We start from the raw sequence: 22,770 nt of genomic DNA, 5'->3' as shown, positions 1-22,770 counted from the left end.
CACACAGACACCCACACACCCAGACACACACACATTCTTCTGCATACAAGTACAAATTAAGAGGCATTTGCGCATGGTCAGCCGTGGAATATTTAGTTTGTTTCCTGGAAGAGAGGGAGTGGAACAGAGGCTTAGACAAACATGAAAATTACTCAAATGAAAAAAAAAAAGTCAGACTGTAACAAGTGTAAACATAGCCCTGAGGAGCTCTGTGGTATTGGCAAACCCAGCAGTGCATTCTGGGAGTTTAAAAACAATGGAAATTCACTACCATTCCTTCACTAGCGACCAGTCCTCACCTGCCTGCACACTTCACAGTCCGCAGCTAGCTGGCCTTCCATATCCCTGCCAGGGCCTAAATAAAGAGATGTGTAGCATAGCTGCACACTGCACCGGAACAATGTTTACCCTGCGGATTACTAACGGATTTTCTGCCATACGATCTCGGCATGCTAGCCACACCCAATATAAGTGCAGGTGATCAGGAGTTGGATAAACGCCCAAACCTTAAAATGGATGACTAATAAACGGACACTGGCTCTGTCGGAAAATGACACATTAAGCAACCGTTGTCTTGTGTAACACACTGGAGTCTGGAGCCACCGGGCACATTAAAAACTCTCAAAACAAAGTGGTCACAGTCCACTGCCGTGAGTGCGCTGTGTACATGAAATGTCCGGAGGTCAGAAACTTTTCAAACGGAAGACTTCGTTCTATAGTTCGGTCAATACTCTAGGCAGCGTCTTGCTGAATGTCGAAAAAGAACAACTCTGGTCCCTCTCCCTACTACAATAACAAAAGTAAAAAAAAAATAAATCTGCCAAAACTAGCCAGCCAGTTCACAATAGTTAATCAACACCTAGTAATCAAAATTTCCCCTTAACTGATTTATAAATGGTCATTTTGTGCTCCACAAAGTTTACAGTCTTATCTGCTACAATGGAAAGGATCTAACATTTTAGGAGTTTATATGTAACTGTTAAAAAATTATGCCACAGGGGTTTTAATAAGGGAGGAAGTGAGACAGACAGTCACAAGGAGGTTTAAAAAGAGAAGGAAGAGAGAGGAGGAGGTGAGCGGAGGAGAGGGAGGATGGGTGGAATGAACATCTGCAGGCGGGACGGCGAGATGGCGGGACGGCGCTCTGTACGGGCCTGTCCCTCCCGCCGCTCCGCATTTCGGCTGTTGGGAGAAGCGTGTCATCCCTCAGATAACTGAGGGGTAGCGAGGCATTCACGCGGCAACACCCCCACGGGGGCTTTTACAGACACACCCCCCCCCCAAAAAAAGATCTAAAAATGCACTCTTCAGACGTTTGCAGATTCTCCATGATATTATCACCTTGGTCCATCGCACGTCTTAAAATTCAAGAATCAGCAACAAAAATGGAGAGGCCTGGGGCATTAAAACAGTGGGACAGGAATTTGAAGAGTTATGTCAGTATGGGCAGTCCTGCTGTTAACCCTCACCTACAGCTGTGGGGAAAGGCTTGGGTTGCAGAGAACCAGAAAAAGATTCATTGTTTTTACTCAGCTACCAAACGGTCTGCAAACGTTTTTTGGCTTTGGCAGCGACTGCAGGAAATCCACTGCGTATGAGAACAAAAAAACCTGACGCTTAAAATACAGGTGTATAGGTTGTTCTGCCCGACTTTCATGCAGGTGAACCAAGGCGAGGGGACTGCCAGGGGGTAACTTTCAGCCCCTGCACACGATCTCAGCAACACACCTGGCCCTCCCCTCAAAAAACCCCCACAGAAAACAGAAAAGGTGCGTGTGCGAGACTTGGGTAACCCTAATCCCAACAGACTGTGGATGGTGCCGTACTGAGCAATGTGTGTACGCGTTGGAATGTATAACAATATATGAATGTGTATATGAGTGTGTGTGACTGTATCAGTGTGAACAGTAGCCTATATGTTCATGTATTTCAGTGTATCAGTGTGTGTGTGTGCATGTGTGTGCGCGTGTGTGTGAACAGATACCGTACCGAGCCCAGCGGAGCCCTCGGACCCCGAGCCGGTGCCGGAGGAGGGGTACTCGGGCACGTCGAAGGAGCTGAGCGCGTCCTCCTCCATGGACTGGGAGAGGTCCTGCAGGTCCTCCATCCCCTTGATAAGGTCCCCACAAAGCGGGCTGCCCAGCACTGAGTCCTCCAGAGGAGAGGGGGCGCTGTACTGCCTCTGCATGTCCACCATGATGGGCTGGGCCCAGGGCCGCCTCACTCATTAGACTGCAGAGAAGAGAGAGAAATGCAATTAAAACATTTATTTTTACAAACATTTTTGCGATTTATGATGCATTTCAACAGTATACACAAATGAACTAAACTGAAAGTTAAATAAATTGGAAGGGACAGAGAGAAGGAAGGGGACAGAGTGGCACCATGAAAAAAAGGGAGAGAGAGACAGTCAGATTGACAGATTGACAGAGAGAGGGAGAGAGAGAAAGAAAGAGAAAGAGAGAGAAAGAACAAAAACAAAATTCCTAAATAAACTAAATCCCTAAATAAACACGCTCAGAATAGCCTCCCTGTAGATGAGTCAGAATTTGATTCAGAGTGAGTAGAGGCACAGACAGTTGGGGCTTTCCATTCTGAATCAACCTCTCAGTTCAGTTAATCACTGTTGTAACAGAACCTGTCGAATGGAAAACCTTTCTGGTATACGGCCATACGCTCGGCCTCAGTTAATCAGTTCAGGTGGCGGTTCGGGGGTTAGCATAAATGATTAAACACTGTGAAATAACAGGCGCATTCAGGTGAAGCAGATGATGACAGAGCAGCAAACCGCTCGCTCTTCGCGGCGGCTCGACTCCTCTCCAGCTCACGCACCCGTTGGCCAACGCGTTTAAGAGCAGGTGAATATCCCCGAGCAGAAAACGCCTCGTATTACCGGCGGTTTACACGAGGAAAAAATCCAAAAACAGCCCGTTCTGCTTGGGAAAGAGCGAGCCTCCAGCCAGGACACGCGCGCTTTCTGTGTTACATCCACCCCAGGAGCGGCACACCCTGTGTAAGTATTACTCAGTGAAAGCTCAGCCGCTTCCTCTCGTCTCAACAATAGAATAAACGTTAGAGCCAAAGATTGTACTCATAAACATACTCAGAGCAACAAAGTCACTGGTGACAGGCGGTTATAGTGGCCTGGCGTAAACTTTAACTCCTTCATTAGATAACGCTGTGAGCTGTTCTTCTGGAAGCACGGAATTTTGTGTGAACATCTTCGCACTTCAGGATCCCACACTGAATATCGTACTAACTAAGGCACTGGGATTTCCAAGCTTCGAAACTGCTACCATGCTATGGGCTTATTAATATAATGCAAATTAATACAGAGAATCGCTCCAATAACCATTGATGGATAGTGAAAACACATCAAGTTGTCAATCATGGAAGATGCACCTTTGTGTGGGGTATATAGTTCATTCATCCAGGTGAGTCCCATTGAGATAAAAAAATCACTTTTTCAATGGACCCCTGGGGAAGACGTTACAGCATAAAATACAACATGGCACATTGCAAAAAAATGATACCATATATCTTAGGTTTGCTATTTATCATTTTCCATTAATCAATTAATCAGCCAGTGGGTGAGCTCAATCATCTGATGTTGAAGTTTAAGAGCATGTTTTTCACTAAGAACATCCTCTCCTCACCCTATCCTCCCATACACCCCATCTCCCCCCCCTCCCCCCGGCCACCTGTTCAAATGAATTTATATCAGTAATTTTGCTGATTCAGCAGCGTGCACATTCAGAGGAGATATTGTGCTCCTCAGAACACGCTATTACTGGATCCTGCTTCAGCTCAGTCACACACACATGTGCGTGCATGCACACACACACACACACCAACACAATATCTTTGATATAAACAGTAAACAAGACAGGCCCCAAGACTGATCCTTGGGGTACACCTTCAGTAACATGTAAAAATTATGACTGAATATCGATATTGCTAATTTTTGCACACTGAAATCTGCCAGACAGGTAGTTTTGGAACCATAATCAAGCCTCAACGTCAGTAAAGAATGATCCACTGTATCAAAGGCTTTGGAAAGACCAACAAAAAGTGCAGTGCAATGCTTTGGTTATCCAATGCAGACACAAGATCACTTTAAAAAGAGAAGTAGCAGTAATAATGCTATTTGCGACCCTAAAGCCAGATCGAAAAGAGCTCAGCATGGAAAATCTAGACAAAAATGTCTTAAGATGATCATTGACCAGTGATTCCAGAATCTTTGCCAGACGTTATATTGCCATTTTACCATTCAGCATTCCCCACTATAGGCTAAATCCATTCAAATCCACCCAGAATTAAACACTTGCGAAGGGATTATAGGGTGGCATTGACACAGATCCCTGCCCTAGTTAATGTACATTGACCCATATTTCGTTATTTAATTTCGCCTCAGACGTTTTACTCTCTGCAACAATTTTTAATTAAAATAAGACTTCACCGCAAATGAAAAATAAAAACAAAATGTACACTATATAACTAAATGTATGTGGACACCTGACATCCAACATCTCATCCAAAATTATGGGCATTAATATGGAATTGGTCCACTCTTTGCTGCTATAACAACCTCTAGTCTTCTGGGAAGGCTTTATACTAGACATTGGAGCATTGCTGCAAGGATTTGCTTCCACTCAGCCAGACGAGCATTAGTGAGGTCGAGCACTGATTGGACGATTAGGCCTGGTTCGCTGTTGGCTTCCCAACTGATCCCAAAGGTGCTGGATGTGGTTGAGGTCAGGGCTCTGTGCAGGCCAGTCATGTTCTTCACAACGTTCTCAATGAAACCATTTTTATATGGACCTCGCTGTGTCCCCAGGGGCACTGTCATGTTGAAACAGGAAAGGGCCTTCCCCAAAGGCACAGAATCGTCTAGAATGTGATCTTATGCTGTAGCATCCAGTCTGCACTGGAACTAAGGAGCCTAGCCCAAACCATGAAAAACAGCCCCAGACCAAGGGGTGTCCAGATACTTTTTTGTCGTCTAGTGTATTTTTTCTGAATATATTTTGTCATTAACTGGGGAATGGGGCATATTAGTCACTCATTACCTAATATATCTAATGGGGCTACTGGGACCAGTAGAACTGCAAGGAGAGGAGCAGAGTGAGCCTGGAGCAGCCAATCAACACAGAGCCTGTGAGGTGACCTTGGGGTGGGTCAGCCAATCATAATGAGGACAATCTCATCACAGTGTATTCTCAGATCCCCCCAACACACAAGCACTCTGTCTCTGTCTCTCTCTCTCTCTCTCTCTCTCTCTCACACACACACCTTCATTTACATACACACACACACACTCTCAGTCACAGGTGCACACACACACACACACATACTCAGTCACACACACACATATACATACACACGTACACATGCTCTCTCTCAGTTACACGTATGCATATGCACACACACACACACACACACACATACATACCTAGTCACACACACACATAAACACACTTTCAGTCACACGTGCACACACACACAGGAGCAGCCCCGCACTCCTTCATGCTGACAGTGCCCCCTGACAGTAATTACATTATTTTAAGATTACAAATGGGAGTGGGAACATAATCCTGGACTGTCGCCCGTGTGCTCGTGATGAAATGAGAAGAGGGGAAAAAGCATGTGCAGCCTGCCGCTGCTATCAGAGGCTAAAGCTCTTAACCCTTCCCCTGCTCCAGTGTTAAAGCCTGCATGCGTCTGCAATGCTACTGCTATGAGGGTGGGAGCGGATTCCATTTCCATTCAGTCAATTCAGTAAACCAACTGAAATTCAATCTGTGAATGGAAAAAATGGCCATTATGTTCCGTGGGCATTTTACAACTGAATTCAAGTACATTTCATTAATTGACAAAACTGAAATAGAATTTAACCAGACTTCAAATCAAACATTTTTTATATTATTATTATTATTATTATTATTACGGTGCCACATTCCTGGTCCAAATTACATATTGAGTAGAGAAAAAGAAAGACATTTTAACTGTAAGATCAAAAATAAAACAATATCATCCTTTTGGCGAATGCAGTTAAAACATCACTGAACGTATCTCTGGTTAGAGAAGGTGGATAAGACTCAGAAGAAAGCGCATTTCTATTGTTTCTCTCCCGAGCTCTTCCAAACACACGCTCATCCATCCATACACACACTCATCCATCTCCGAGACTTCCCGCTGCTGTCGGACAGCTCAAACACACAGGCGGGAAGGTCAGACAAAAGCGGGACTTAGGGAATCCCAGCCTTAGGAGAGGGCAAGCCGGTTCATTCAAACCCGGGGCCAGGGTCACCCCCCCGCCCCCCCCGCCGGGGTCAGCGCGTTCTTGTGCGCAATTAAACGGGAGGGGCGAGGAACCGCAAGGTCACCGCGAACGCCGCGTCCTCCACCGCGGTGGGGGGGGGGGGGTGGCCCCCGTCCCCAGGGACCAACAAAGACTCTCCTAGATTAGCCCCGCCGGGATCACCATGACGATGACAGGAAATTCGATACGGGGGGAGGGAACCCGTTTATTTCCAGAGCGCCTGTTTGCGGGGGACATCACTCACGGCCATGTTTAAAAGCACGACTTGGCCTGACCGAGTTACAGCAGTACAAATTATTCACCAGCTGACCAGTGTCTTATTAATTATTTGTAAAAATGAAGACATATCTATGGCATAATATCTATTACCTCCAATACAGCACAGTGGAGGTGTGAAGGTGATCTTATAGGTGGTACTGCAAAGGGTTAATCCACGAAGCTCAGGATACAGCCACCTCCATGGAGCTCAGCGTTGGCTCATAAATAACTGCTCAGTATTTATCAGATCAAATTTTAAATGCCCCATATGATCATATTTTAAATGCCCCATATGATCACATTTTAACTATGCCAAACAATCACATTTTAGCTGCCTCATCCTATCATATTTTAACTGGCCCATAAGATCACATTTTATCTGCTCTGTACAATATTTTAATTGCCCCACAGGATCAAATTTTAACTGCCCTGTACAATATTTTAACTGCCCTGTACGAACACATTTGAACTTCCCCGTAGGATGTTTTTACTGCCCCGTATGATCACATTTTAACTACCCAATAATAACAATATTATTATTATTATTATTATTATTATTATTATTATTATTATTAATAACTTTAGTTATATAGCACCAATCAAAACACAGTTAAAAGTTCTTAATTCATAAAAAACCCCAGCTGTTTGTGGTAAGTGGAGCATGTGTGCTGCTGAGCTTGCATTAAAAAAAACCCAAAAATTACAAAAAATTAAATCAAGAAAAATATTTTTTAACTAACTCAGTGATGCAAGAATATGAAGACCGGATGTTACAACAAACAAAAACAATGAGATCTGAATCAAAGCTACCTAGCTAGTTTAAAAAATAATTTCATAGGATGTAAAATAGGATGTAGCCAGAAAACCCATACGATCACATTTCAATGTTATATTACTTGGCACATTACATTATAGCCATCACATTACACTTCTATACATCACCCAGCAAACTAAATTACATCCATTACATTAAATTGCATTGCGCTTCATTAGATTAAGATCACCTGGCGCATCGCAGTACAGTCATTAGCTCACATTACGAAGCTCGTTACCTCACGGTTCCCAGCTCACAACACTCATTTCCATATGTTACAGCACACGTCCATGCAGCAGACACTCACCCAGGGCTACTTACAAAGCCAAACACAGGCGTGCGCAGAGACAGTTTACAAGAGAAGCCCAGACACCACAGAGGCATTTGCGAAGGAGAGGTACCAGAACGTTCTGCACTTGTTAGCAGAGATGTCGACCCCAGGCAAACGTGCAAATACCCTGTCATCATATCCAGAGCAAAATTAGGTTAAGTGCTCTGAGCTGCTTAGGGGAAAGGAGACCAACAACACTGCCTAGGATGGGAAAGGTGTGTGTGTGTGTGTGTGTGTATGTACGTACACAAGTGTGTGTTGGGGGGTCACGTGTGTATGTGCCTGTGAATCGGTGTGTGCACACATGTGTGTGCGTGTGTCTGCGTTTGAGTGTCTGTGTGTCAGTGCATAAATGTGCATGGTTGTGCATCTGTGCACGTGTGTGTGTGTGTATGTGCATGCGTGTGTGTCTGTGCATGTGTGTGCATGTCTGCGCATCTGTACATGAGTGTGTGAGTCCGTGCACATGTGCAAGTGCATGCGTGCATATGCATGTTTGTGCGTCTGTACATATGTGCATGCGTGCGTGCATGCATGCACGTGTATGTGTGTGTGTATGTGTGTGCGCGTGTGTGCGTGCGTGTTTGTGTGTGTACAGTGAGACTTTCTGGCAGTATACCAAGGACAGGACGGCATGTGCTTGGACCTGTCTCACTCAGGAGCCAGGAGCCTGGCTGGAGAAACAGGGATAAATGCAGTGTGTCAGCAGGAAAACAGCTGGAAAACACACAGCAGCCAAGAATTCCGCCCGTGAGCCTCGCAGGACGGAGCGCTCACTCCCACTCACCTGTCTTCGGTCGGAAAATTTCAGCCAATTCAGCAAGTCTAGGTTTAGGCCTGATAATTCAATGTTACTGGTAAAATGATACGCTCATTGTTTTCACACAGCTGGATATTTACTGAGGCTTCAGAAGATTCCATTCAGGTAAGCTTCGCTTAAGAGTACGGGATTTGAATCTGTAACCACAAGGTTGAGTGGCAAGCTGAATTAATCTAACTCTACACCCACACAGAGTGTTTTTCTTACACTAAATAACAAAACCATTTTCCAGGAACAGATTCCCAGGTGGGGCACTGACTTAGTATCCGTGAGCCTGGTTTTGAACTTGAAGCGCTTCACTGGCATGTCCAGCTGCATGTACACATTAAATGTAAATGAAATTAGCCTATGTATCTCCCTGGGCATCTGCAGGTTGATGCCAGGTACACACATACACAGAGTAAAATGTGCATAAAAATACCATTACATTACAGGCATTTAGCAGATGCTGCCCTATCGGGGAATCAAACCTGCGACCTTCAGGTTACGAGACCAACTCCTTGCCCACTATACTGCACTGCCGCCCTAATACCAGGTACGCACAGAGTGTAAAATGTGCATGTAAATACTAGGTACAGGCATAGTGTGAAAGGTGCATTAAAATACCAGGTACACACAGTCAGTTTCCTTGTGTCCTCCACTAGAGGAGCAGACGAGAGGTCTTTTAACCGGACCCCGGTTAAAGTTTAACCGCGTCGCGCCGTGGTCCGAACCGCCGGCACGCCCATTCCCACGGGTGGCGATCGGACCATCCCGCGCGGCCGGGCGGATCGGCCCCCGCCCCTGCCCCGCACCTCCTGCCCTGCCCTGCCCTGCCCTGCCCTGGCCTGTTTGCTCTCAGGGGCCCCTCTCTCCCTGGCCCCGTGTTTACCGTGACCGCTGCGCAAACACCGCGCCGCACTTATCAGCGAGCGCACACACACACACGCACGCCAGAGCGCTTCAGCCGCCGCGGTTCCGGATCAAAGTACACGACGGGGGCCGCGCCGCGCAGGGCGCTAGGCCGTGATTCAGCCGCGCCGAGGCTCCAGAGCGCTCCCACGGGAAAAGCGCTCGCTCAGGGGGGTTAACCCTACCCCGTCCGCCCCCCGGCGCGCCGTCCGAAAACCTCCACAGCCAGCTCAGGGCAGAGGGGTACAGCTCCGTTCCTGGCGGGCCGGAGAGGGAGCTGCCCTTTGGTCCCGGCCTAGTATTCTGGTTTCGTTTTCTGAACAGCTGTGCACGTCAGCGCTGGGTAGCAGAAACGCGCGCCTCACCCCTCCGTCTTGAGCTGGGCTCGGTAAACACGACGCAGCCTTTAGAAACTGGCCGCAGCGGGTTTCGAGCCGAGCTGGGGTGAGGCGTGTGACTAGGCGACAGCAGAGGAAGTTCAGTCAGGGGTGACAAACCACATAAAGCTGAGACTGATTGACATAACATAAGACCGATTTACAAGCACAAGAACACGGCAGTGACCCCCCCCCCCCCTTCCGACACTGAGACCCCGAGTTCTCACCACCACTTGTGTCACCCCTACCGAACGCGCACTCCCGCTAGGGGACCTCCGAGACCCCAGAGCAGGAGCGGCAAGCCGCTTCTTGCTTACCCGCCACTGACGCAGAAGGAGTCACAATGACGCTGGAGATGCTGGAATGGACAGGGAAGTGGTCTGACGCAGCACCGCGAACATCCGCTCGTACGATTTAACCCCGGAACACGACGACCAGTAAACAAAAGGAATGCATTCCAGGGTAGCAACACAGATGTTTATAGTTCTGACAAACAAGCCGATTGTCAGCTTTCATGAGAATATATATGCCTCTCTCTCTCTCATCTCCACCTTTGCCCCCACACCTGGCTCCAGCACTGTGATTACATCAGAGGCAGGAAATGGGAATCATAGAGAACCACGGTTATAAGCCTGGAGGGGAGAGGGAGGAGGAGGAAACAAAATTAAAATTGTGACTAATAGCGTGTCACAGGGTCTTCCTGGCTCTGCAGGTCTGCTGTGACATCACAATGCAGTTGCTACGGAGGGTAGGGTAGAAGGAGGGTTTCAGAATGTTCAGTTAAGAATTTTCTAATCACATATTCGTGATCTTACGATTTAACCCTTTAAAGAGTTGGTTCTTTGGAATGTTTTTCCAAAATCCTAATCCAGTGTTCTGGAACTCATTGCTTTCAGGTGCACATTGTTACATCAGCATTAGAATGTTCAATTAAGAAATAAGAAAAAATCACACATTTGTGCTCTTTCACCTTAAAGTCAGACACCTTTGCCAATCTACTCTTTCAGGGGGAAACTGCATCAGGTCTGAAGACCCATCACTTTATTTTGTCATGACACTCATCTGATGTAAAATTTCCACACACACTGTCTGGTAATAAAGACAAATAAAACAACAGTTCACCTGAGAAATGTTAGACTAGATCCAGAAGTTCCCTCTGGGAAAAATTAAGCTATTCCATTTCCATTTTCGATTCTGTTCTATTCTATTCTATTCTACCAACATTTTTCCTGTTTGACAAGCAACATACTGTAAAAGCAGCTGCCATTTCTTTCAAAACACTGCTCGGTGAGCTCAATGCAAGGAACAATCGCATGCGTTCACTTGCAAAATCAAAGTTAACGACGAATGATGATCGACTCCGGTCAAAAGATAAGCAGAATCCATTGGTTAAATATTTGTTTGGACACAACTCTGGTGCCCTCAGGACCTGGGTCACAGTTCATTTAATCATATTGGACTTATAAGGACAAACGCCGGTTGAAACCAGTTCACCATCCTCCACAAAAAATAAAACGAGATCTGGGCTGAGGAGGTCACATGACGGCACAGGACTGCCAGCGCACGCGTACCGTGGGGCCCAGGCTCACTTTCTGTACGGCAAGATGTTTTTTCTTCCCTCTTCCTCTCCTTCTCCATGATCTCTTGCTCGCACTTGGCTCAGATGTCCAGCACATTTCCAAATCGGTCAGAAGCGCTCAAACCCACAGACTCACGGCCCACAATTACGCTCAGGACAGGCATCCATTTTCGGGATATCCACCAGGAACGCTATAATGCACTAAACCGCGCTTTGTGACAAAATACCCCCCAAAACGTATCTATAAACCACAATTAAAATTAGGGGGGGGGTGGTCGAAGGCTGCTCTGCAGGTGGCACAGAGGTATACTGTACACCATGCAAAGAACAAGGGCCACGACTACATACAAGAACACACATTTTAAATGCATTTGAGCATTAGTATGCACATATGATTTTTGTTATTTGTACACATGTATTTGAAATGCTGCCTGTCCCTGGCTCCCACCGCTCCCGGGCGGGCCGTCCCGGACGGAGCGAATCGGCGATGGCCGCTCCGGGGTTCAGCAGGGCAGCGTAATGACGCGGTCCGCCCGGAGAAACGTCCGGTTTGCGCGCCCAGACCGCGCTGCCAGCGCCGGGATTCGGCGTAGGCTTGAGCGGTGAAGCTGCAGTCAGAGTTCTGCGCGGTGGAGCCCAACCAAGAGGCCAACTGCGGTCACTCAGCGGCTACTGGTGCTGAAAATTCCCAGACCTTCCCATGCAATTCCCAAATCCGCACAGCTTCTGGCTCTGTCTTTCAGTATAACATTCCCAAACCCACCCAAGATTCTAGGCTCTGTCTTCCAGTATAACATTCCCAAATCCACCCAAGCTTCTAGGCTCTGTCTTTCCGTATAACATTCCCAAATCCACCCAAGCTTCTAGGCTCTGTCTTTCCGTATAACATTCCCAAATCCACCCAAGCTTCTAGGCTCTGTCTTTCAGTATAACACTCCCAAATCCACTTTGCTTCTGAGATCTCTCTTTCAGTCTAATATTCCCAAATCCACACAGCTCCTGGGCTCTCCCTTTCAGTATAACATTCCCAAATCCGCTGAGCTCCAGGCCTCCCCCCCCTTCCCCTTCCCCTACGCAGGCAGCTGCAGAAGCTCTAGTCATGTGCTCCTCTAGCAGGGCGCTCTTAAGACAGCAGACACTCCATAAGCACCGGGAACGCAGCCGCAAGCCAGGGGTCATTTTAGGATAGGCACGGGGCCTACGCTATATCTGGCAGCTCCGTGAGCTGAGGGGAGTAAACTACAGGGCCCAACAGGCAGCGGTGGGGGGGTGGGGAGTGGGGGACTAACTGGCTGCACTCCAGGAGCCTGGGTAAAGGGGGGGGAGGGGGGGGGGTTGTGGGGGGGAATGGGGGAAAGGGGGGGAGCTGGGGGGTGGGGGGATTCTGTGCAGCGATGTCCTTGCTGTTCAGGTCATGAGTGGCTCTTTCCTGCCACCATTTCCCCTGCCTGCGATCGCAGCCATGGGAGTCGGAAAATATGCTAAATTCAAATTCAATAACAAAAGAGCTCCTCTCCCTTTGGAGACAATTACAGCATAAACAGCCTGTGCATGTGCGTGTGTGTGTGTGTGCGTGCCTGCATGTGTGTCTGTGTGTTTTGTTGTGCCTGTGTGTGTGTGCGTGCATGTATGTGTGTGTGTGTTCTTGTGTGTGTGTGAGCGCATCTGTGTGCATGTGCGCATGTGTGTGTGTGTGTGTGCGTGTTTGTGTGCATGTGTGTGCATGCATTTGTGTAAGTGCGCATGTGTGCATATGTGCATGTATGTGTGTGTGTGTGTGTGTGTGTGTGGGGGAGCATAAAGTCTGTGCCAAGTTATCTGGAGCTAAGCTAGGAGAACACACTGCATGGTTCCTACTGTGAAACAGCTGTGGGGGTTCTGCTACGCTTTCTCTATACCCCCCACCCCACCCCAAAAAACAGACAGGCTGGATTACAGTCACCCCCCTCCCCTTGTGGTTGGATGGAATTGTGGGAGGTGAGACCGGAGAGACTGAAAAACAACTTAGTGCTGTCATGTGCTCCACAAACCATCATTTTCCCTTCTACATCTCCTGCTACGATGGTTTTCCCTTCCTCTTCCACACACACAAGCACACACACACACACACACACATACACACACACATACATACACACAGATATATAATTTGGCCAGAAAAGGAATTTGGCTCTTTAAAGAAGGGGGAAGTTGAGGCCTGTCTCGTTCTCTTACTGGTCTCCTTAGTGAGTGGGGGTTTATGGGACATGTTCTCTTCTTTCACTGTTATCTCCTCAACTGAGGTGGCCTGAGGAAGCAGGTCAAGTGACACGGAGATTACATCACATTGACTTCGCGAGGCATTCTTATCCGGAACAGAATGCGTTCCTGGCAGCACGGCGCGTCTCGTCTCACTCCTCCGTCCACTCGAACCCGCAGCAGAGCCTGCTGCCATCACGGAGAGAGAGAGAGAGAGAGGGGCAGAGAAAGACAAAGAAAGAAACAGAGAGAGAGAGAGAAGGAGAGAGAGAAAGCAAGGGAGACAGACAGACGCAGGCATGTTTGCACAAACAAGGGGCTGTCGGATCTGTGTCTGTCACACTGCCTCAGGCCACGCCCCCGCCAGTTACAGAGGTCAAAGGGCACTAATGCTAACGCTCGGCCAATGGCGCTCAGGTGGGATGTGTGCGCATTACCATTAGCTCAGACAATCTCCCGAGCCACAGCTTACGCTAAGCCTGGGGGCGATATCTGGAGCTCACACAGGCCATTAGGGGTTAAAGTCCTTCACTGGGGGCAGCGAAGTGGCTCGTCCCACTAAAGCGCTCGGTTCGAGCCCCAGGAAGGACGCTGTTGTACCCTTGAGCAAGGTGCTTAACCTACATTGTTTCAGTATCTTGCTGTATGGGCGTAATGTCAATTCAGCACCAGAGGGGCCAACTGACCAAGGCCAGGAATCAAACAGCCGCCTGCAGTCAGACCGCTCCAGTGGCCCGTGCAGCAGACTCCCCGGACGAAGCGACTGCGCATGCGTGTCTGCGCTCGAACGCAGCGACTGCGCATGCGTGTCTGCGCTCGAACGCAGCGACTGCGCACGCGCGTCTGCGCTCGAACACAGCGACTGCGCACGCGCGTCTGCGCTCGAAACACAGCGACTGCGTCCATACAATTTCAAGCTGGGAGAAAACGATGACATCAACATTTCTACAAAAGTAATCGTGCACAAACACTAAACAATGTGCGCACACATTGTTTTGTGTGCACATGCATTGTTTGGTTTGGCGAGCAACAGGATTCAGGACTGTGAAAAACGATACTACAGGTTATGTTACACAGGAATTCCACAGGCCAGGAACGACGGGGCTATAACCCTGTCCCATTACTCACAGCCTGGGGGCTAGCAGACAAAACGCTCAGTCGCACCTACAGAGACAGACCCTCAGTATACCAGCCAGAAATGGAGGAACATCTCCCCACCTCTCTCGGTCGTTGGGAAACTGCGTACGACAGCGACGTAGCTACGGCTCACGTCCGACCGGTCGGCTTCAGGAGAGGCACGAAGGCGTCCGTGTTTCCAACGCGGTTTCACACCTTCTTATGTTACACAAACACTCTGCCATTTTGCGAGAAGCGTTCAGTTTCTCAGGTTTCTCATCGATTCCTGCCAACTACGCCCAGTGAAAGAATGTTATATTTACTTTGAGGCAAAGTAGACAGGAAAGGTTGGTCAGAATTGATTCAAAACTGGATATTTATGGGTTCTGTGGTCAGCCGTCATTACATGGAAGGTTCTGGGAAGTGTCTTTGTTTCCTGAAAAACCCTAAAAACTGCATGTGAGCGGCTAAGCGTTTCTGTGACACATGAAGGCTCCTTAAAGGGTAGCAGGATGGAGCCACCTGTCACCTGTCAGAGGGCCGTGCAGGACGGCCAAGGGAAACATTTCGGGAAAATTGGGGAGGCCCTGAATCACCGTAGGACTTGTGACTTCATGTCCAAGCCAGCTGCAGAAGCACGGCACATTCTTTTACCCTCGCTGCGGCAGGTCATACCCTCCGCTGGAAACGGGTAGCGAAACCTGCTAATCCTGTTTCACCAAGAAAAAAAACTGCCTACCTGCCTACGTGTCTCTCTCTCTGTCCTCTCTCCCTCTTTCTCTCCCCGCCTCCCCCCCCTCTCTTCTCTCACCTCTGTCTTTTCAACTGAAATTAACAACGGGGCTCATTGGAGGTTTCAAATTCCGGGTTTCAATCACATCGCCGGCAGTGAAATTCGAAACTCGCACCCTCCCGAGAAAAGGGACGGATTGTCTGGTCGGCGTGCGAGGAACACGTCCCCGCGTGCACGCTCCGCTCAGAGAGGGAAGCCGCCGCCAGGCGTCTGCACACCTCGCGCTGCACGGCGAGGCTTCTCGCCAGACACGGTGCTAAAAAAACAAACGGCCGGGGGAACAGGCAGCGACTCTCGTTCACCGTGTCAATCACAGAACGGTCTGAGCGAAGCTCTGTTCGAAGCCGCAGATCAGCCCTCCCCACAAAAGCAGCTGCGCAGGCCGTACGCGCTCTCTTTCACAGTCTGCGGCCCCGCGGCCCAGCTGCGCGGCTGCTGCACCGGAAGACTGCTGCACGTGCGCAGCCGTTGCAGTCAGACTGCAGGAGAGTGAACTCGACACCGACCGCATCCTCGAGCAGAAACCCACCACATTTGCAACCTATGGGGGCCGGTTCTTTATCAAAACTTCTTCACAATAATAACAAGCACTTTATCTTTACTGTATATAAAAACCAATGATATTTGTGGTGCAAGGTTCCCATATAGCAGCTCGACTTTCGCAGGTTATTCACAGGAGTCTTATCCAGCCGTTTGGTTTTCCTCAGTCACGTTTTGTTTCCCCCCCCCCCACCCTCTAGTTGACTCGGTCATTGCAGTGTGCTAAGAAAGTGGTAGCTGACATCACATGTTCCAGAGGAAACTGGGGTGACAATAAAGCAATAAAATCCGCTGGACACAGGAAAGCAGGGGACAAAGACTGTCCCAAATGGGGGCGGGGGCGATAAATCATTGAACTATATATTATTTATCTATAAACCTTTCAGCCATATAAGCTGAAATACTGGTGGTTCTGGGATAATATAGGCCTGCTGGAATTCTCTGAGTCCCATGAAAGAGTCAGAAAATGTACGACCACACCATACCCCCCCACACCCCCGCACACATACCCCCCCACACCCCCGCACACATACCCCCCACACCCCCGCATACATACCACCCCAATCCTGTGATCTGCCTGACCCCTGTAGCCCTTCGGGTTCCGGACCAACAGGTGTTTAAAGTGCCGAAAACGCGGCTCGCTTCTGTCTACTTCCTCTGGTTCCTCACGGGGACTCTTAAGCAAGGTGGAATAATTTATTATTATCCAGCACTGAACAGCTGAGACAGAGAGGGGGAGACCCTGTCACAGTGTTTAACACACGCGCGCAAACATATACACACATATACACACACACACGCGCACGCACACACACACGCACGTGGCTGTGCACATACACACACAGACACACACACGCGCGTGGCTGTGCACATACACACACACACACACGCAAATATGCTCACAAACATTGTTGTGGGTCCACATAAAGAGACATGGGCAGGAAGTGGATTATGATTCACAGGAACTTAATGGTCAAAATGAATGCTCCGTTACTGAAAGAATGTGTCTGTGTTTAACCTGCGCGACTCACCCTTTAGAATGCACGAGAAAGCAAAAAGCACCAGGAGAGCACAAGAGCCCATTCCCAGGACTTACAATTGGTCACTGGAACAACAAGGCAAATATTAGGCTTATGTCATCATATATGTGACCCAACCAGCGCACCAACCTTGAACACAAAGACAGCTTCACGTGGCTTTGTCGGGGAAAAATACGGTGAGTCAGTTAACACGGGAAAGCTGAAAGTTAGTTACATAACCCATTTAGTACAATAAATGCAAGAGGAGAAGGGCTAAGACCTGACTATTCAGTACAAACCCATGTGAGAAAAACGGACCCCCCTTCCCCCGACCAAACTTAAGTTCAGATGCCACTTGTGTGTTACATAAACTATGTTAGTGTCCTACGGAAGGCCAACGCCTAGACTACAGACCCATCGACAACATCCCCGATAACATCCCCCAGCCAGTTGAAAAACACGATAACAGCGATGCCAAAATTCGCGGGTAGTGTTCCAGGGATCCCCTGCCCTGATCCTGGAGAGCCACAGGCTCTGCTGGGGTACCCAACCCTGTTTTCTGGAGAGAGCCACCTCACCCCACCTTAAAAGTCAGCAATACACTTTGAGAGTCAGCAATCAGTACAAATGAAATGGGTGGACTTTGCACACAGCAGGATTAGTCACTACGTTTTTGTAGCTCAGGCTTCCCAGCCATTCGCAGTAAACCCAACTGTAAGTATTAAGCCACATCAGTCACGCTCATGAGGCGAGGTGAGGCCATGTAGCTGTGTGATCAGCTGCTCTAATTGCCCTATTCAGCACCGGGAGACTGCAAAAACAGGCAGGCCCATCTGTAAAGACGGTCAAAATGGCACGATCGTAATGAACCGCAAAGTAACTGCTCAGGATGGGTTCAGTGACACAGTAAATGAACCTAAAAACCAAGGGCTGTTTTAGTAGCAGCTATGTAATAGTAAAGTTTATAATATTAATCGAGTGTATATTTAAACAAAGAACCAAGCAGCAGAGCGAGTAAAAAGACAGTTAAAACCCTATAAAAGGGTCAAATGCATATAGAATCCAACAGCCGATTCCTGAACTCCAGATCTGTGTGTTGAAATAAAGAAAACAGACTGATAAGGAAACGGTCTCCTCTCCATCCATGATAATGTCTCTGCTGTGAGTTAGCCAGCCCCACCCCCAGCCCCACCGACTGCCAATCGCATCCACAGGAACAAATACGGACTCACCTCCATATTTCTACAATTTCCCCAGCTGTTTACACAAGTGTTGACAAATGTGTACACTGTATATATAAGCCATCATTTCATAAATAGATACATCCAGTCCATTTTAAGCTTAACCCCAATACAAGTACATTCACCACAACCTTACTCAAGCTAAACCCAAGCTAACGTGATATGAGCTTACAGTGCAGCGCGTAGGTATTTGAACTGACGCAATTTTTGATGTTTTGGCCCTGTACTCCAGCACATTGGATGTGAAATTAAACAATGAATATGAGGTTGAAGTGCAAAGCGTCATCTTTATTCAATTTGAAGTGTATTGACATCCATATCGGGTGGTCCGTGCAGGAATTAGAGCCCTTTTCATATATAGCCTAGTTTGCCCATTGTAGGGGATCAAAAGCGATTGGACAAATAAACAATCTTAAATAAAGTTGTCGTATTTAGTACTTGAATGTAAAGCCTTTGCAAACGATGACTGCCCGACGTCTGTGACTCATAGACATCACCAGATGCTGGGTATCTTCCCGGATGATGCTCTGCCAGGTCTGGACTGCAGACATCTTCAGTTCCTGTTTGTTTCGGGGGCTTTTTGCTTCCAGTCTCATCTTCAGCAAGTGACTCACATGTCCAGTCGGATTCAGAACAGGCGATTAACATGGTGACGGATGCTCCACATCTTGCCCCTGAAAAACTGCTTTGTTGCTTCAGCAGAATGTTTAGGGTCATTGCCCTGCTGTAAGGTGAAGCACCATCCAATGAGTTTTGAAGATTTTGGTTGGATCTGAGCAGATAAGCTGTTTATCTACACTTCAGCATTCATCCTGCTGCTGTCAGCACTCAGCAGTCACATCATCAATAAATTGAACTGACTCAGTTCCAGTGGCAGCCAGACATGCCCAAAACATAACACTACCTCCACCATGTTTCACAGATTTTGGGGTGTGCTTTGGATCACGAGCAGTTCCTTTCTTTCTCTACCCTTTCCTCTTTTCCTCACTTTGGTAGAGGTTAATACTCATCCCATCTGTCCATAAGACACTGTTCCTGAACTCTACAGTTTTTTTATGTACTTTTTAGTTAACTCTAACATGGCCATTCTGTTCTTGAGGCTTACCAGTCGTTTGCATCCTGCAGTGAAACCTTTGAGATGGTATTGGTGTAGTCTTTTCTTTATTTTAGTTTTTGACACCTCTGCACCTACATCCTGCATTGAAAGTATTCTCCTGTCATTCACTAAAGTGGTTTTCCGTGGTCTACCAGGTTGCTTGCTATTTCTGAGTTCCCCAGTGCGTTCTTGCTCTTAATGTATCCATTGATTTTGACACACCCAATGCTTTGGCTATGTCTCTGATCAATTTTTTTTCTGATTTTTCAACCTCTTGTGGTCTGTTTTACTGTCATTGACACTTTTCTGGTCCCCATGCTGAGAAACAATAGCAACAGACTCCAAATGCAAATTCCACACCTAGAATCAACTCCAGACCTTTTATTTGCTTCTTTGTGCACAAACTAATGATGCAAAGACACACAGCAGACCAAAAAACAGCTGAGCAGACAATTGTGCAATTAAAGCTTACCGTCCGCACTTTAACCTTGTATCCATTGTTTTTCTTTTTTAAATACAGAGCCAAAACAACAAGAATTGTGTCATAGTCCAAATACTGAAGGACCACACTGTACCGAACTCTGCACAAACCACCAATCCATGTGGATTAGCATAACTTTACGTGCAACAGGCCCAGAAAACTGAAGTGTCACAGAAATACCATTGACATGAGCTCACCCTGAAACTGCACGAATCATGATTCACGTGACCTTGTTTCTGTGGTCGAAGTGCTGAGAGGACAGTGTGAATCTAAAACCGGTCTGCAGGAGACGGTTGGTTTGCGGCCCTAATCTTGAGTTCCTGACCATGCATCTGCGGAGTCTCCTACACACCCGACACAAAGCCCGATAAAACGATCAAAATCATTAGTCCTCTCCAAAATTAAAGAAAAGGGGGAAAGTAAATTAATCTCAAATGTCCTCCAGTCCGGACAGTCTAAAATACATTCCCCAATGGCTATGAGGCTACTGCACTCCCAAAGCGCAACAAACCGCTGCCCAGTTGCCTGTATTACAAAGCAGGATTACTCAGTTAGCTGGCTAACTGCACGGAGTAAAACCCGGAACCGTCCCAAATCTGGAACACGGACTGAAGTAAAAAGAGCTGTTCTGGGTTTCACTCAGTTATGCAGTTATCCAGCTAAATCAGTAATCCTGCTTCGTGAAACACCCCGTTGGTATCTCAGGAGGACTGACCACCAGTGATGATGACGTTGCCCCCCTCACTTATGACGATTCATTTGAAGTCTTTTAAGAAGGGTCATAACCAGAACGTAACCGAACACCACGCGGGTAGAGAAGGGGAATCCCGCGGGCGCTCGCGGAGAAAACGGCGCCTTTCCCCCCAAAAAAATCTGGCGTGGCGATGACCTAAATTCACCCCATTTTCGGATACAACATTACCGACGGGCAACGCCTGTGCATTAGACCTGAAACACTTCTCTGGACGATGTATCTGAGACCCTCCAATGTGAAATATTGTATTAGCCTACTGCAACCATACACATGCATTCTCTATGTTAAAAATGTCTACATAAAAATAACGACACACAGATACGCGTACAAAAGAGCTAATTCAGCGTTATACATATTAACATGAATGCGTGGTTCTAAACATCTGCAAATACATTAATTACGCCGCAATCTGTATATGTCCCCAACAAACATGCGTAAAAAACAACACTTGGACAAACCGAAGACACTGATATCTTTACACATTGAATGGGAGAACAAAATAGTCTCAAAATGTTGACGTTGCTGTGGCATGTGTGCAACTAGCAAGTGTGCTGCCGACAACCACTGAATTCAGTAGGATCGATAAGAAACGCTATGAATAGCTAAGCGGGTAAGCAGACGCACTGTTCACACGTTCTCTGTGACAATACTGGGACTGAGAATAGATTTAACAGATGTAGCCAGCTAAGGTTACGGCAACGGGTGGATCTGACTGATACTCCGAGCGTGGCTACGACAAGTCTGTAATTACTTACATAACAATTAAGATAACACGCTAAAACCGCCAAGCAAGCCAGTTGCAATTGTGGCTCATTGATTCAGGAGCACGCTGGCCATGAAACGTAACAAAATTTCTAAATAATTTCTAAATAAAATGTTCAGACATTGCTATGACATTGCTGAATACGTCAACATCTGAAACTAAAACTGAAATCAATCACCGCAATAATCTTAATTTAAAATATGAGTCACTACCTTAAAGAGGGCTGGCCGATTCGAAGCCGCCATATCGTCCGGAATCGCGGTGGACTGCAGCGCTGTCAATGCCTACATCGGCAGGACCGAGAAGAAGGGGAGGGAAAAGCCAGTTCCTCACAGACGGCCTTGTTTGTCTGAACAGCAGTGCCGCTGTCAAAATCCTGCACTGCAAGCGCTCCCTGTCCGTCGGAAGTGACGACATGATTGACAGCTTGAGGGATGAACGCACACACCTACTGACACACCTATGATTTCAGCGAATGGAACGCGAGCCGTTTTCCCCTCGCGCAGGACGCCCTCTACATTGACATGTTGCTCGCGCAGTTGGTCGGGAAGTTAAATGAAAGGGACAAGAGCGGAGATATGCAGTCGAGCCCCATTCATAACCAGCCCACGGTGTTCGTTTTACCCACACCATTCAGCATGTTAGAGACTGGGAAATAAAAATGGAGGTGCTTTAATGACGGACAATCTGCATTAATGCTTCTCTGGAGGCAACTGGTACTTGCATCGCATGAGAATGCTTATTTGAGAGAAAACATTACATTGTAATGTTGCAAGATGTGTGTGAAAATGGATATTGAAACACCCCACTATATACAGTGAAATTATAATTTATTGTCCACCTTCTATGCTAACATGGTCTCTTTACTTCTGTTTATACCTAAACATGAAACTGTCACAATGGGACCACAGCTCAAGGAAAATGCAATTCAATATTTGTTTAATGTATAAAAGTGTTACACTAATTTAGTTCAAAAAGGTTTATTAATTGTGAGTGTTTTCTGCACTGTATGTTTGAAGTCTGTCACGCTGCCCATTGTTTTGAGACAATATGCTCCATGCAGTTTTCAAATCATGACATTTTCTCATACTTTAGAGGGTCTGCACCAAAGACCCTTCCTTCTGAACCTGATTTGATTTTGCAGAACTTGTGTTTGATCTGTGTTGAGTATGTATTCAATTTATGCAGATTCTGCAGCAACAACTGTCCAACAACTGTTCTGCAATCTAACCTCAACACCAGTGACGTTTCAAATGAAATCTTGAAAATGATTCAGGCTGTTAGACCATTGGCACAGGCATGTCCTGACAGACAGTTAAAATGTGGGGAATGGCAGA

At 47.3% G+C, this 22,770-nt stretch overlaps 1 protein-coding gene across 1 annotated transcript in view; it reads right to left on the bottom strand.

Moving 5' to 3' along the window:
- pparab (peroxisome proliferator-activated receptor alpha b) overlaps positions 1-21,826 on the bottom strand; it is a 33,870-nt gene extending 12,044 nt beyond the window's left edge. The window contains exons 1-2 of the mRNA XM_064344694.1: positions 21,646-21,826; positions 1,990-2,232 (exon numbers count right to left, since the gene is read on the bottom strand). Of these exons, the coding sequence (XP_064200764.1) occupies positions 1,990-2,197 (208 nt within the window). The 5' untranslated portion in view covers positions 2,198-2,232; positions 21,646-21,826. The remainder of the gene's footprint in view (positions 1-1,989; positions 2,233-21,645) is intronic.
- Between the last annotated feature and the right edge of the window lie 944 nt (positions 21,827-22,770).

The sequence above is a fragment of the Anguilla rostrata genome, chromosome 7 (assembly GCF_018555375.3).
Source record: "Anguilla rostrata isolate EN2019 chromosome 7, ASM1855537v3, whole genome shotgun sequence".
NCBI classification, from domain to species: Eukaryota; Metazoa; Chordata; class Actinopteri; order Anguilliformes; family Anguillidae; genus Anguilla; species Anguilla rostrata.
The sequence above is the reverse complement of the archived record's forward strand: the minus strand, read 5'-3'. Positions and strand labels throughout refer to the sequence as shown.